General features: G+C 62.7%; 1 protein-coding gene across 3 annotated transcripts; it reads left to right on the top strand.

Moving 5' to 3' along the window:
* Positions 1-13: 13 nt before the first annotated feature.
* Positions 14-6,657, top strand: LOC127396246 (uncharacterized). 3 transcript variants are annotated; one of them, XM_051643868.1, is made up of 6 exons: positions 14-124; positions 1,883-1,948; positions 2,096-2,404; positions 3,004-3,204; positions 3,412-3,513; positions 6,372-6,657. In XM_051643868.1, exons 1-6 carry the CDS (start codon positions 100-102, stop codon positions 6,491-6,493), a joined length of 825 nt encoding a protein of 274 aa, XP_051499828.1. In that variant the 5' UTR covers positions 14-99; the 3' UTR covers positions 6,494-6,657. The 3 variants fall into 3 exon arrangements, with proteins under 3 accessions (XP_051499828.1, XP_051499827.1, XP_051499826.1); XM_051643867.1 differs by having other exon boundaries at positions 2,902-3,204; positions 6,375-6,657; XM_051643866.1 differs by having other exon boundaries at positions 2,902-3,204.
* Positions 6,658-11,682: the final 5,025 nt, after the last annotated feature.

The following is an 11,682-nucleotide window of genomic DNA, read 5'->3' as shown; positions in this document are numbered from 1 at the left end:
TGGGGGGGCTGTGACGTCACTTCCGGTCATTGTGTCACTTCCTGCTGGACCCGCCTGGGCTGGGCGGGCGGAGCCAACGGGACCTGCTGGGACAGAGACATGATGGGCCCCCGGGGCAGGAGGGGTGAGACCCTGGGGCCGGGGGGCTGCTCCTCATCCTGCTGCTCCTGCTGCTCCTCGTCCTGCTGCTCCTGCTGCTCCTCGTCCTGCTGCTCCTCGTCCTGCTGCTCCTGCTGCTCCTCGTCCTGCTCCTCGTCCTGCTCCTCGTCCTGCTCCTCCTTGTCGTCTTGGCCCTCCTCCCCCACCTCCTCCATCTCCACCACCTTCTCATCCTTCTCCTCCTGTTTCTTCTTTTTCTTCTCCATGTCCTCCTCCTCCACCTTCTCCTCCACCTTCTCCTCCTTCTCCTCCTTCTCCTCCTTCTCCTCCTTCTCTTTCTCCTTTCTTCTCTTCCTCCTCCTCTTCCTTCTCCTCCTTGTCCTCCATCTTCTCCTGTTTCTCCTTCTCCTCCTCCATGTCCTCCTCCTTTTTGTCTTCCTTGTCCTCCTCCTTGTCCTCCTCTTTCTCCTCCTTCTCCTTGTCCTCTTTGTTCTCCTTCTCCTCCACCTTCTTTCTCCTGCACCTTCTCCTGTTTCTCCTTCTCCTCCATGTCCTCTTTCTCCTCCTTGTCCTCCTGGTCCTCTTCTGCCTTCTTGTTCTCCATGTCCTCCTCATCCTCTTTGTCCTCCTCCATCTCCTCTCCCCCATAGTTCCTCTCTCCAGGGGTTCCTGAAGCTCCTTCTCTCCCACCAGCTCAATCTCCACCTTCTCAGCAGGTGCAGAAGCTCCTGCCCGGGTTGGGGTTGGACAAGGTCCCACCACGGGACCTTCTCCCGGCCCAGTGGCCTCTTGGCTCCTCCACGCCAGCTCCACCATTTCCTTCTGCTCTCCCTGTTCGTCAAAAACAACCCCTCCCAGACTGGGTTGGGGGTGGAGGGACCTCAAAAGACCACCCAGTCCCACCCCTGCCACGGGCAGGGACACGTCCCACCACACCAGGTGGTTCCAAGGTCCATCCAACCTGCCCTTGGACCTTCCTGCAGGGGGTGATGTGCTCAGATCAACCTGTGGGTCCTGGTGGCCACTTGGAGGACCTGGAAAGGTCCCACCTGGTCCCATCTCCACACCCAGAGCAGGTGGAACCCCCTGATCAACCCTTCTCCCTCAAGGTCCCAGTTCCAAACCTCTTGGAGGTCCCTGGAGCTGAACTTCCTGGAGGGACCTTTGGTGGGGGGAGAGGGAGGGAAGGAAAGAACCACCCAGAAGGTCTCGACGTGACCCTGAAACCAGAACGTTGGTGGCTCCTGGTGGGGAGGGGGTGGGGGTCTCCGGGGGTGGTGGGGGGGGGCAGGTTTGGGACCTTTTTTTTCCCTCCCAAACATCTTGGGAGCTTCACGGGTGGGTCTCACCATGGTGAGACCCTGGACAGAGAGGTGGGAGGTGCTCCCACCCCTGGGAAAGGTCCAAGGTCAGGTTGGATGAGAGACCCCCCAACCCAAGGAGACCCCCCCAACTAAAGGAGACCCCCCAACCCAAAGAGACCCCCCCAACCCAAGGAGACCCCCCAACCCAAGGAGACCCCTCAAAGAGACCTCCCAACCCAAGGAGACCCCCCCAACCCAAGGAGACCCCCCAAACCCAAATAGACCCCCCAACCCAAGGAAGACCCCAACCCAAGGAAGACCCCAACTCAAGGAGGACCCCATGGGGTGGTGGAGGTGGAGAAAAGGGGGTGGTGTGACGTCACCGGGGGTGTGTGACGTCACCAGGGGGGTGTGTGATGTCACCAGGGGGGTGTGACACCACGGGCGGGGTGATGACACCTTGTCCCTCCTCTTTGCAGCCTCCACCTCCTGGTGGCTTCTCCCTCTGGCCTCTCTCCTGCTGCCTTGGGCCGTGGCCTCCATGGGTAGGTCCTCCTGGAACCCTCAGGAGATCCATCTCCAGCCCAGCCAAGGAGGGAGGTGGGACAGGGACACGTGGAAAGGGGGGGATGTGTCCTTGTCCTCTTCCCAACCCGGAGACCCCCCCTCCAACCCTTCATCTCCTTCTCCAGCCCCTCTGCCCATCCCCACCTTGACCATGAAACCCGACCACCAGTTCTTCTACGAGGAGGAGGAGGTGGCTTTGACCTGCTCAGCTCCAGCTCCAACCCGTGGGACCATCAAGACCTTCAGGTTCCTCCAACCCAACGGAGAAGAAACCGATCTCCCAGCCCTTCTCTTCTTCCCTCCTCCCAGAGGTCTTCTCCAGCTCTGGGCCAACAGCAGCTCCAACGGGACCTACACCTGCCTCTACCTCCTGGAGGAGCCTGGAGGAGAGACCTGGTCCAATCAGAGCCTCCCTCTGGACATCCAGGTCCATGGTAGGTTGGGGGTTTGTGTCCTGGATGTGGGGAAATGGAAGCTTGGGGCGAATCCAGGGCTTCATCACATCCCTTTGGGTGCTGGAAGAGCCTCCTGGAGGCACCTGAAGGTGCTTTGGGTGCAGGAGGAACCTCCTGGAGGCATCTTAAGGTGCTTTGGGTGGTTTAAGAACCTCCTGGAGGCATCTGAAGGTGCTTTGGGTGCTGGAAGAGCCTCCTGGAGGCACCTGAAGGTGCTTTGGGTGGTTTAAGAACCTCCTGGAGGCACCTGAGGGTGCTTTGGGTGCAGGAAGGTGCTCTAAGGCCTCCCTGGACCCTTCTCTCCTCCCTGCCCATGGCAAGGGACGGTCTCCAAGGTCCCACCAAACCCAACCCCTTCCCTCTTTGATGACTGGCCCCAAGGACCCTTCTCCTCCCGTCCCCTGCTGGAGGTGACCCTGGGCCAACCCCCAGGCTTGGTCCCACCTCCAGGGCTGCTTCTTCCCCTCTCCTTCCAGCTGCTCCTCAGGCTCCAGCCTTCTCCCTGGTTCCTCAGCAGCTCCTCTACGCCCCTGGCCAGGAGGTCCAGCTCTTCTGCTCCGTCCCTTCCTCCTCCCCAGAGCTGCCCGCCCAGGTCCAGTTCTTCTCCACCCGGGGCTTGGCCATCACCATCATCACCAGCAGGAAGCAGAACCAGACCCACCCCCACACCCTCCCAGGAGAAGGCCTCTCAGCCTCCTACAGCTGCTCCTATTTCCTGCTCCTCTCCAACCGACTCGTCAGCTCCCAGAGGAGCCCCTGGGTGCGGGTCCAGATCCAAGGTCAGGACGGGAACCCACCACGACCCCCCGGGGCTGGGACCTCCCAACCTCCCCCTTCCTCGCCGGGTCCTCCCGTCCCGACACGACCCCCCCGGAGGGAGGTCGGGGTGACGCCTCGAGGGTCTCCCCAGCTCCTGGGGGGGGTTGGGGAGGAGAAGGTCCCACCTCCGTGGTCACCGGGTCCCTCCTCGGTTCCTCCCCCCCCAGGCCCCAAGAGCAGCTGGATCCGAGAGGTGGTGGTTGGAGGCTCCTTCTTCGTCATCAACGGCCTCATCTTCATCACCTCCCACCTGCTGATGAGGAGAAGAGGTGACCCTGGGACCCCCCGGGGCTGGGCCTTCCCCACCCCAACCCCCGCCTGGGGGGCTGGGAGCGGCTGGGGGGCACTTGTGGGGCTGGGGACACTGTGGGGGCACTTGGGGGGCTGGGGGTCACTTGGGGGGCTGGGGGCACTTGGGGGGCTGGGGACAGTGTGGGGTCACTTGTGGGGCTGGGGGCACTTGGGGGGCTGGGGACAGTGTGGGGTCACTTGTGGGGCTGGGGGTCACTTGTGGGGCTGGGGGCACTTGTGGGGCTGGGGGCACTTGGGGGTCACCAGGGACGTGTGGGGGCACTTGTGGGTCCCATGGAGCACTTGGGGGTCTGGGGGTCACATGGGACTTGTGGGTCTGGAGACAATGTGGGGGCACTTGGGGGGCTGGGGGTCACTTGTGGGGCTGGGGGCACTTGGGGGGCTGGGGGCACTTGGGGGTCACCAGGGACGTGTGGGGGCACTTGTGGGTCCCATGGGGCACTTGGGGGTCTGGGGGTCACATGGGACTTGTGGGTCTGGAGACAATGTGGGGGCACTTGGGGGTCTGAGGGCACTTGGGACTTGTGGGTCTGGGGACCATGCGAGGTACTTGGGGGTCCCATGGGGCACTTGGGGGTCTGAGGACACTTCAGGATCTGAGAGCACTTGTGGGTCTGGGAGCACTTGGGGGTCCCATGGGGCACTTGGGGGTCTGAGGACACGTGGGGGTCTGGGGACAGTGTGGGGGCACTTGTGGGGCTGGGCACACTTGTGGGGCTGGGGGCACTTGGGGGTCTGAGGGCACTTGTGGGTCTGGGGGTCACCAGGGACTTGTGGGGCTGGGGACAGTGTAGGGGCACTTGTGGGTCTGGGGGTCACTTGTGGGTCTGGGGGCACTTGGGGGGCTGGGGGCACTTGTGGGGCTGGGGGCACTTGGGGGTCTGAGGGCACTTGGGACTTGTGGGTCTGGAGACAATGTGGGGGCACTTGTGGGTCTGGGTGTCACTTGTGGGGCTGGGGGCACTTGGGGGTCTGAGGACACTTGGGGGTCTGAGGGCACTTGGGGGTCACTTGGGACTTGTGGGGCTGGGGACAGTGTGGGGGCACTTGTGGGTCTGGGTGTCACTTGTGGGGCTGGCAGCATGTGGGGGTCTGAGGGCACTTGTGGGGCTGGGGGGCACTTGTGGGGCTTGGGACAATGTGGGGGCACTTGTGGGTCTGGGAGCACTTGGAGGTCTCATGGGGCACTTGTGGGTCTGAGAACACTTGGGGGTCTGGCGGTCACCGGGGACTTGTGGGGCTGGGGACAGTGTGGGGGCACTTGTGGGTCCCATGGAGCACTTGGAGTTCCCATGGGGCACTTGGGGGTCTGAGGACACTTGTGGGTCTAGGAGCACTTGGGGGTCCCATGGGGCACTTGGGGGTCTGAGGACACTTGGGGGTCTGAGGGCACTTGGGGGTCACTTGGGACTTGTGGGGCTGGGGGTCACTTGTGGGCCTGGGAGCACTTGGGGGTCTGGGGGTCACTGGGGACTTGTGGGACTGGGGACAGTGTGAGGTACTTGGGGGTCCCATGGGGCACTTGGGGGTCTGAGGACACTTGTAGGTCTGAGGGCACTTGTGGGTCACTTGGGACTTGTGGGGCTGGGGACAGTGTGGGGGCACTTGTGGGTCTGGGGGTGACTTAGGGGTCTGGGAGTCACGTGGGACTTGTGGGGCTGGGGACAATGTGAGGTACTTGGGGGTCCCACGGAGCACTTGTGGGTCTGGGGGCACTTGTGGGTCTGGGAGCACTTGGAGGTCCCATGGGGCACTTGGGGGTCTGAGGACACGTGGGGGTCTGGGGACAGTGTGGGGGCACTTGTGGGGCTGGGGTCACTTCCTAAGAATTCTCAAGTCTCCCCTGGGACCCCCAAGTACCTCTCAGCCCCACAAGTGCCCCAGACCCACAAGTAACTCCAAGAGATCCAAGTGCCCCATGGGACCCACAAGCGCTCCGCGACCCACAAGTGCCCCCAGATCTAAGAGATGTGGGGGTCTGGGGACACTTGTGGGGCACATGTGGGTCTGGCGACACTTATGGGGCTGGGGGCACTTGTGGGGCTGGGGGGCACTTGTGGGGCTGAGAGGTACTTGGGGGTCCCAGGGGAGACTTGAGAATTCTTAGGAAGTGCCCCCAGACCCACAAGTGCCCCCAGCCCCACAAGTGCCCCCTCAGGACCCCCAAGTATCCCCATGACTCACAAGTCACCTCCCCTGACCCACAAGTGCCCCCAGCCCCACAAGTGTCTCCTGGACGACCCCTAAAGAAGCCCCAGACCCACAAGTGACTCCAACAGGTCCAGTTCGCCCCAGACCCACAAGTGTTCTGAGACCCTCAAATGTTCCCCAGCCCCACAAGTGCCCCCTCAAGACCCCCAAGTATCCCCTGACCCCCAAGTGCTCCCTCCAGACCCACAGGTTCCCCCACGACCCCCAAGTGCCCCGAGGGACCCACAAGTGCCCCCAGACCCACAAGTGCCTTCCAGGACCCCTAAGTACCTTTCAGACCCATAAGTGCCCTTGGACCCATATGTGACCCCCCAGACCCACAAGCTGATCCCTGACCCCGTTTACCCTCAGACCCACAAGTGTCCTGAGCCCCCCACATGTTCCCCAGACCCACAAGTGCCCCCTCAGGACCCCCCCAGTGCTCCCTGACCCCCAAGTGCTCCCTCCAGACCCACAGGTTCCCCCACGACCCACAAGTCTCCTGAGCCCCCCACATGTTCCCCAGACCCACAAGTTCCCCCTCAGGACCCCCCCCCAAGCGCTCCCTGACCCACAAGTGCCCCCATAACCCTCCTCCTTCCCCTCCCCACCGTGTCTCCTCCAGAAGACCCAGCCCACGCAGAAGCTCCTCCTGCTCCTCCTGCTTCCCCCCGGGAGGGGCTCCAGGCCCACCCACCAGGAGGAAAAGCCCCTCCAGGTTCTCCAGGTCCTTCTCCATCCACCTGAGCTCACCCCACCACCTGTGTCCCCCCACCCCGGGCTTGTCCCAATAAAGCTGGGGGTGGTGGTTGAGGGTTGGTGGGACTTCCACGGTGTCTCCGTGGGGGCTGCTCCACCTGCCCTGGGGTCTCCCCACCTTCCCCTCCCGCCTGGTCCTGTCTCCTCATCTCCCTCCTTTGGTCCCTCTTGGCCACCCAGGTCCCGTAAAAACACCTGGTGCCCGTGGGGTTGGTACCTTCTGGGCTCGGAGGCCCCAACGTGAGGTCAACACGGGGATTTGAAGAGGAAAAAAGAGGCTCTGAGACCCAAAAATAGGGGTTTTTTTGGCCCAAAGTGGTGGTTTGGAGATCCAGGTGAGGGTGTGTCCTCCAGACCTGGTGCTCTGGGCTCCAAAGATCAAGTGTTGGAGCCTCCAAGTGGTGCTTTGGGCCCAGAACTGGGGCCCCAGGCTTGAAAAATGCCCACGTGGGTGGAGAAACGAGGGGGTTGACCCCAAAAAGGAGCATTTGGCCCCTTTGAAGGACACGTGGGGGTTGGAGAAGAAGGTTCTGGGCTCCAAAGGGAAGAGTTTGATCCTGAAAAGAGGGAGATGGAGCCTGAGATGAGGGTGAGACCCTGAATGTGTCCACCAGGTTCCACCTCCCCAAATCTTCTGCTCGGGTTCAAGGGGGGGGGGGCTTTGGAAGGACCTGCACCCATCTCCTCCCAAGATTCCCCACTCCCTTCCCACCACCCCCTCTTGGTTCCTGTCCCCTCTGGCAGCTGAAGATCATCCAGTCCCACCCCCTGCATGGGCAGGGACACCTCCCAGCAGCCCAGGCTGCTCCAAGCCCCATCCAACCTGCCCTTCAACACTGCCAGGGATGGGGCAGCCACAGCTTCCCTGGGCAACCTGGGCCAGGCTCTCCCCACCCTCACAGGGAAGAAGTTTCTCCTCAGATCTGACCCAAACCTCCCCTTTTCCAGCCTAAAACGGCTCCCCCTGGCCCCGTCTCTCCATGCCCTGCTCAAGGTCCATCTCCAGGTGGAGGCCAGAAGGTCTCAGATCACTGGATGGTCCCTGCAGGAGTTCAGTGCCCAAGACTTTCATCAGTCATTGGATCGTCCAAACCACCATGGCTGGAGGACCTGAGCCCCTTGGATCTCCAAACCACCACTCTGGGCCAAAACCTCCTCATTTTGGGACTCAGAGCCTCTTTTTTGCTCTTCAAAGCCCCATGTTGACCCCATTTTGGGCCTCCAAGTCCCCTTTCCAGACCCAAAAACCTTCTGGACCCTCAGAGGAGCCTCCTCAGACCCAGCCCTTCATCTTTGGAGGCCACCAGCCTCCTCGGGGGGGTTTTAACCATCTTCCCTTCTCCTCCCTGCTCCGTGTTGGTGCCTCTGCCGTGGGGTGGGGAGGTCCTGGGTTTGTTTCTTCTGCCTCAGGCCACGAGGTTTCCTGTTGGTTTCCGGCCAGGAAGGGGCTGGAGCTTCTGCTGGAGGAGCAGCTGAAGGAACTGGGGGTGTCCAGCTCAGAGCAGAGGAAGCCTCATGCACCAGGTCCCACCTCATGAGGCCCCAGTGTCCAACCGGCCCCTCTTCATCTGGCCATGTCCACCAGGTCCCACCTCCCCAGGAAAGACCCCCAAGTCCACCAGGTTCCAACACCCCTGCCCCCCCAATCCACCAGATCTCACCTCCCTAGACCCCCATGTCCACCAGATCCCACCTCATGAGGCCCCCGTGTCCAGCAGGTCCCACCTCCCCAGATCCCCTTGCCCACTATGTCCCCCCTCACCAGGGCCCCATGTCTACCAGGTTCAACCTCCCCAGGTTCCACCTTCCCAGCTCCCCATGTCCACCTGGTCCCACTTCAGGTCCCATATCCCCCATGCCCCATCTCCCCAGGAGAGACCCTCCAGGTACACCAGATCTCACCTCCCCAGGTCCCCATGACCACCAGGTCCCACCTAACCAGGAAAGACCCCCAAGTCCACCAATCTCACCTCACCGGGCTTCCATGTCCAACTGGTCCATCTTCATCTGTCCCTCATGTCCATTAGGTCCCACCTTTCCAGGATAGACCCCCAAGTCCATCAGGTCCCACCTCCCCAGACCCCCAACTCCCCCAGGTCCCAGCTCCCCGCATCTCCTGCTCGGGTTCCAGGGGGCTCTTCGGGAGGACCTGCACCCCTCTCCTCCCCGCTTCCCCACCACCCCCTCGGCTCCTGCTCCCACCGCGGGTGGGACTTCCCCGTTCCCGGGGCTGCAGAGGAAGCCCCAGGGCAGGAGGAGGAAGCGCTGAAACCGCCGCTGGGGAGGAACCCGCCAGGAGCCGGGGGCACCAGCCGGGGGGAGAGGGCTGGGGGAGGTCAGGCCAGGGCAGCTGGGGGAGGAACCGCCTGGGCTGGGCTGGGGAAGGACCCTGAGGACCATCCCGTCCCACGGCCAGGGCCACCGTGTCCCTCAGCACCAGCAGGTCCCGCCGCGGCTCCCTCGGTCCCAGCCTGGACACCCCCGCTTCCTTCAGCTGCTCCCCACGGCTTCTCCAGACCCTTCTCCAGCTGCTCCCGGCCCTTCCCGTGGCTCTGGACACGTCCCACCCTCCCAGGGTCCCTGGGCAGAGGCGGCCACCCCATCCCAGACTGGTTTGGGTTGGAGGGACCTTCCAGATCATCCAGTCCCACCCCCTGAACGGGCAGGGACACCTCCCACCAGCCCAGGCTGCTCCAAGCCCCATCCAACCTGCCCTTCAACACCCCCAGGGATGGGGCAGCCACAGCTTCCCTGGGCAACCTGGGCCAGGCTCTCCCCATCCTCACAGGGAAGAAGTTTCTCCTCAGATCTGACCCAAACCTCCCCTTTTCCAGCCTAAAACGGCTCCCCCTGGCCCCGTCTCTCCATGCCCTGCTCAAGGTCCATCTCCAGGTGGAGGCCAGAAGGTCTCAGATCACTGGATGGTCCCTGCAGGAGTTCAGTGCCCAAGACTTTCATCAGTCACTGGATCGTCCAAACCACCATGGCTGGAGGACCTGAGCCCCTTGGATCTCCAAACCACCACTTTGGGCCAAAACTTCCTCAATTTGGGTCTCCAAGCCTCTTTTTTCCTCTTCAAAGCCCCATGTTGACCCCATTTTGGGCCTCCAAGTCCCCTTTCCAGACCCAAAAACCTTCTGGACCCTCAGAGGAACCTCCTCAGACCCAACCCTTCATCTTCTGAACCCAACTGCAACCTTGAGACCTTCTAACCCACCTTGGATGGAGCCAAAGCTCCACGTTCAGGGTCTCACCCTCATCTCAGGCTCCATCTCCCTGTTTTCAGGATCAAACTCTTCCCTCTGGAGCCCAGAACCTTCTTCTCCAACCCCCACTTGTCCTTCAAAGGGGCCAAATGCTCCTTTTTGGGGTCAACCCCCTCGTTTCTCCACCCACGTGGGCATTTTTCAAGCCTGGGGCCCCAGTTCTGGGCCCAAAGCACCACTTGGAGGCTCCAACACTTGATCTTTGGAGCCCAGAGCACCAGGTCTGGAGGACACACCCTCACCTGGATCTCCAAACCACCACTTTGGGCCAAAAACCTCCTCATTTTGGGTCTCAGAGCCTCTTTTTTGCTCTTCAAAGCCCCATGTTGACCCCATTTTGGGCCTCCAAGTCCCCTTTCCAGACCCAAAAACCTTCTGGACCCTCAGAGGAGCCTCCTCAGACCCAACCCTTCATCTTTGGAGGCCACCAGCCTCCTCGGGGGGGTTTAACCATCTTCCCTTCTCCTCCCTGCTCCGTGTTGGTGCCTCTGCCGTGGGGTGGGGAGGTCCTGGGTTTGTTTCTTCTGCCTCAGGCCACGAGGTTTCCTGTTGGTTTCCGGCCAGGAAGGGGCTGGAGCTTCTGCTGGAGAACTTGCCCACGTCTAATGGGCCGGGAAGCTGGGGTGAAAGGAGGAAGAGAAAAGGGGCCCAAGAGCCCAAGGAAGGAGGAATCTCAGGAGCTTCTTGTAGGGTGGATGGGCTGGAGGGAAGGGAGGTCCATCCTGGAGAGGCTGGAGAGGTGGGGCTGTGCCCAAGGGATGAAGGTGGAGGAGGCCAAGGTCCTGCAGGGGGGTGGGGACCATCCCGAGCACCCGGAGAGGTTGGGTGGGGATTGGGTGGAGAGCAGCCCTGAGGAGAAGGACTTGGGGGTGTCGGGTGAGGAGAAGCTCCAGGTGACCCATCAAAGCCAGCTGTGGGCTGGGTGGCAGCAGGAGAAGGTGACAGGGAGGTCAAGGGAGGGGATTGTCCCCCTCTGGTCTGGTGAGACCCCAGCTGGAGAACTGGGGGGTCCCCAGCACAGGGAGGACATGGAGCTGTTGGAGAGAGGCCAGAGGAGGCCCCGGAGATGCTGGGAGGGCTGGAGCAGCTCTGCTCTGGAGCCAGGCTGGGAGAGTTGGGGTGTTCAGCCTGGAGAAGGTTCCAGGGAGACCTGAGAGCAGCTTCCAGCACCTCAAGGACCTTCAGATCCCTCCAGGAGGTGCCTCCAGCACCTGAAGGAGCTCCAGGACCTGTGAGAGCCTGGCCCAGGTTGCCCAGGGAAGCTGTGGCTGCCCCATCCCTGGGGGTGTTGAAGGGCAGGTTGGATGGGGCTTGGAGCAGCCTGGGCTGCTGGGAGGTGTCCCTGCCCATGCAGGGGGTGGGACTGGATGATCTGGAAGGTCCCTCCAACCCAAACCAGTCTGGGATGGGGTGGCCGCCTCTGCCCAGGGACCCTGGGAGGGTGGGACGTGTCCAGAGCCACGGGAAGGGCCGGGAGCAGCTGGAGAAGGGTCTGGAGAAGCCGTGGGGAGCAGCTGAAGGAAGCGGGGGTGTCCAGGCTGGGACCGAGGGAGCCGCGGCGGGACCTGCTGGTGCTGAGGGACACGGTGGCCCTGGCCATGGGACGGGATGGTCCTCAGGGTCCTTCCCCAGCCCAGCCCAGGCGGTTCCTCCCCCAGCTGCCCTGGCCTGACCTCCCCCAGCCCTCTCCCCCCGGCTGGTGCCCCCGGCTCCTGGCGGGTTCCTCCCCAGCGGCGGTTTCAGCGCTTCCTCCTCCTGCCCTGGGGCTTCCTCTGCAGCCCCGGGAACGGGGAAGTCCCACCCGCGGTGGGAGCAGGAGCCGAGGGGGTGGTGGGGAAGCGGGGAGGAGAGGGGTGCAGGTCCTCCCGAAGAGCCCCCTGGAACCCGAGCAGGAGATGCGGGGAGCTGGGA

The sequence above is a fragment of the Apus apus genome, unplaced genomic scaffold (assembly GCF_020740795.1).
Source record: "Apus apus isolate bApuApu2 unplaced genomic scaffold, bApuApu2.pri.cur manual_scaffold_36_ctg1, whole genome shotgun sequence".
Lineage (NCBI taxonomy): Eukaryota > Metazoa > Chordata > Aves > Apodiformes > Apodidae > Apus > Apus apus.
The sequence above is the reverse complement of the archived record's forward strand: the minus strand, read 5'-3'. Positions and strand labels throughout refer to the sequence as shown.

Coding starts and splice junctions, on each gene's coding strand:
- LOC127396246 (XM_051643866.1), top strand. CDS start 100: ATGATGGGCCCCCGGGGCAGGAGGG. Junction 1,949..2,095: donor TTGGGCCGTGGCCTCCATGG/GTAGGTCCTCCT, acceptor CTCCTTCTCCAG/CCCCTCTGCCCATCCCCACC. Junction 2,405..2,901: donor TCTGGACATCCAGGTCCATG/GTAGGTTGGGGG, acceptor CTCTCCTTCCAG/CTGCTCCTCAGGCTCCAGCC.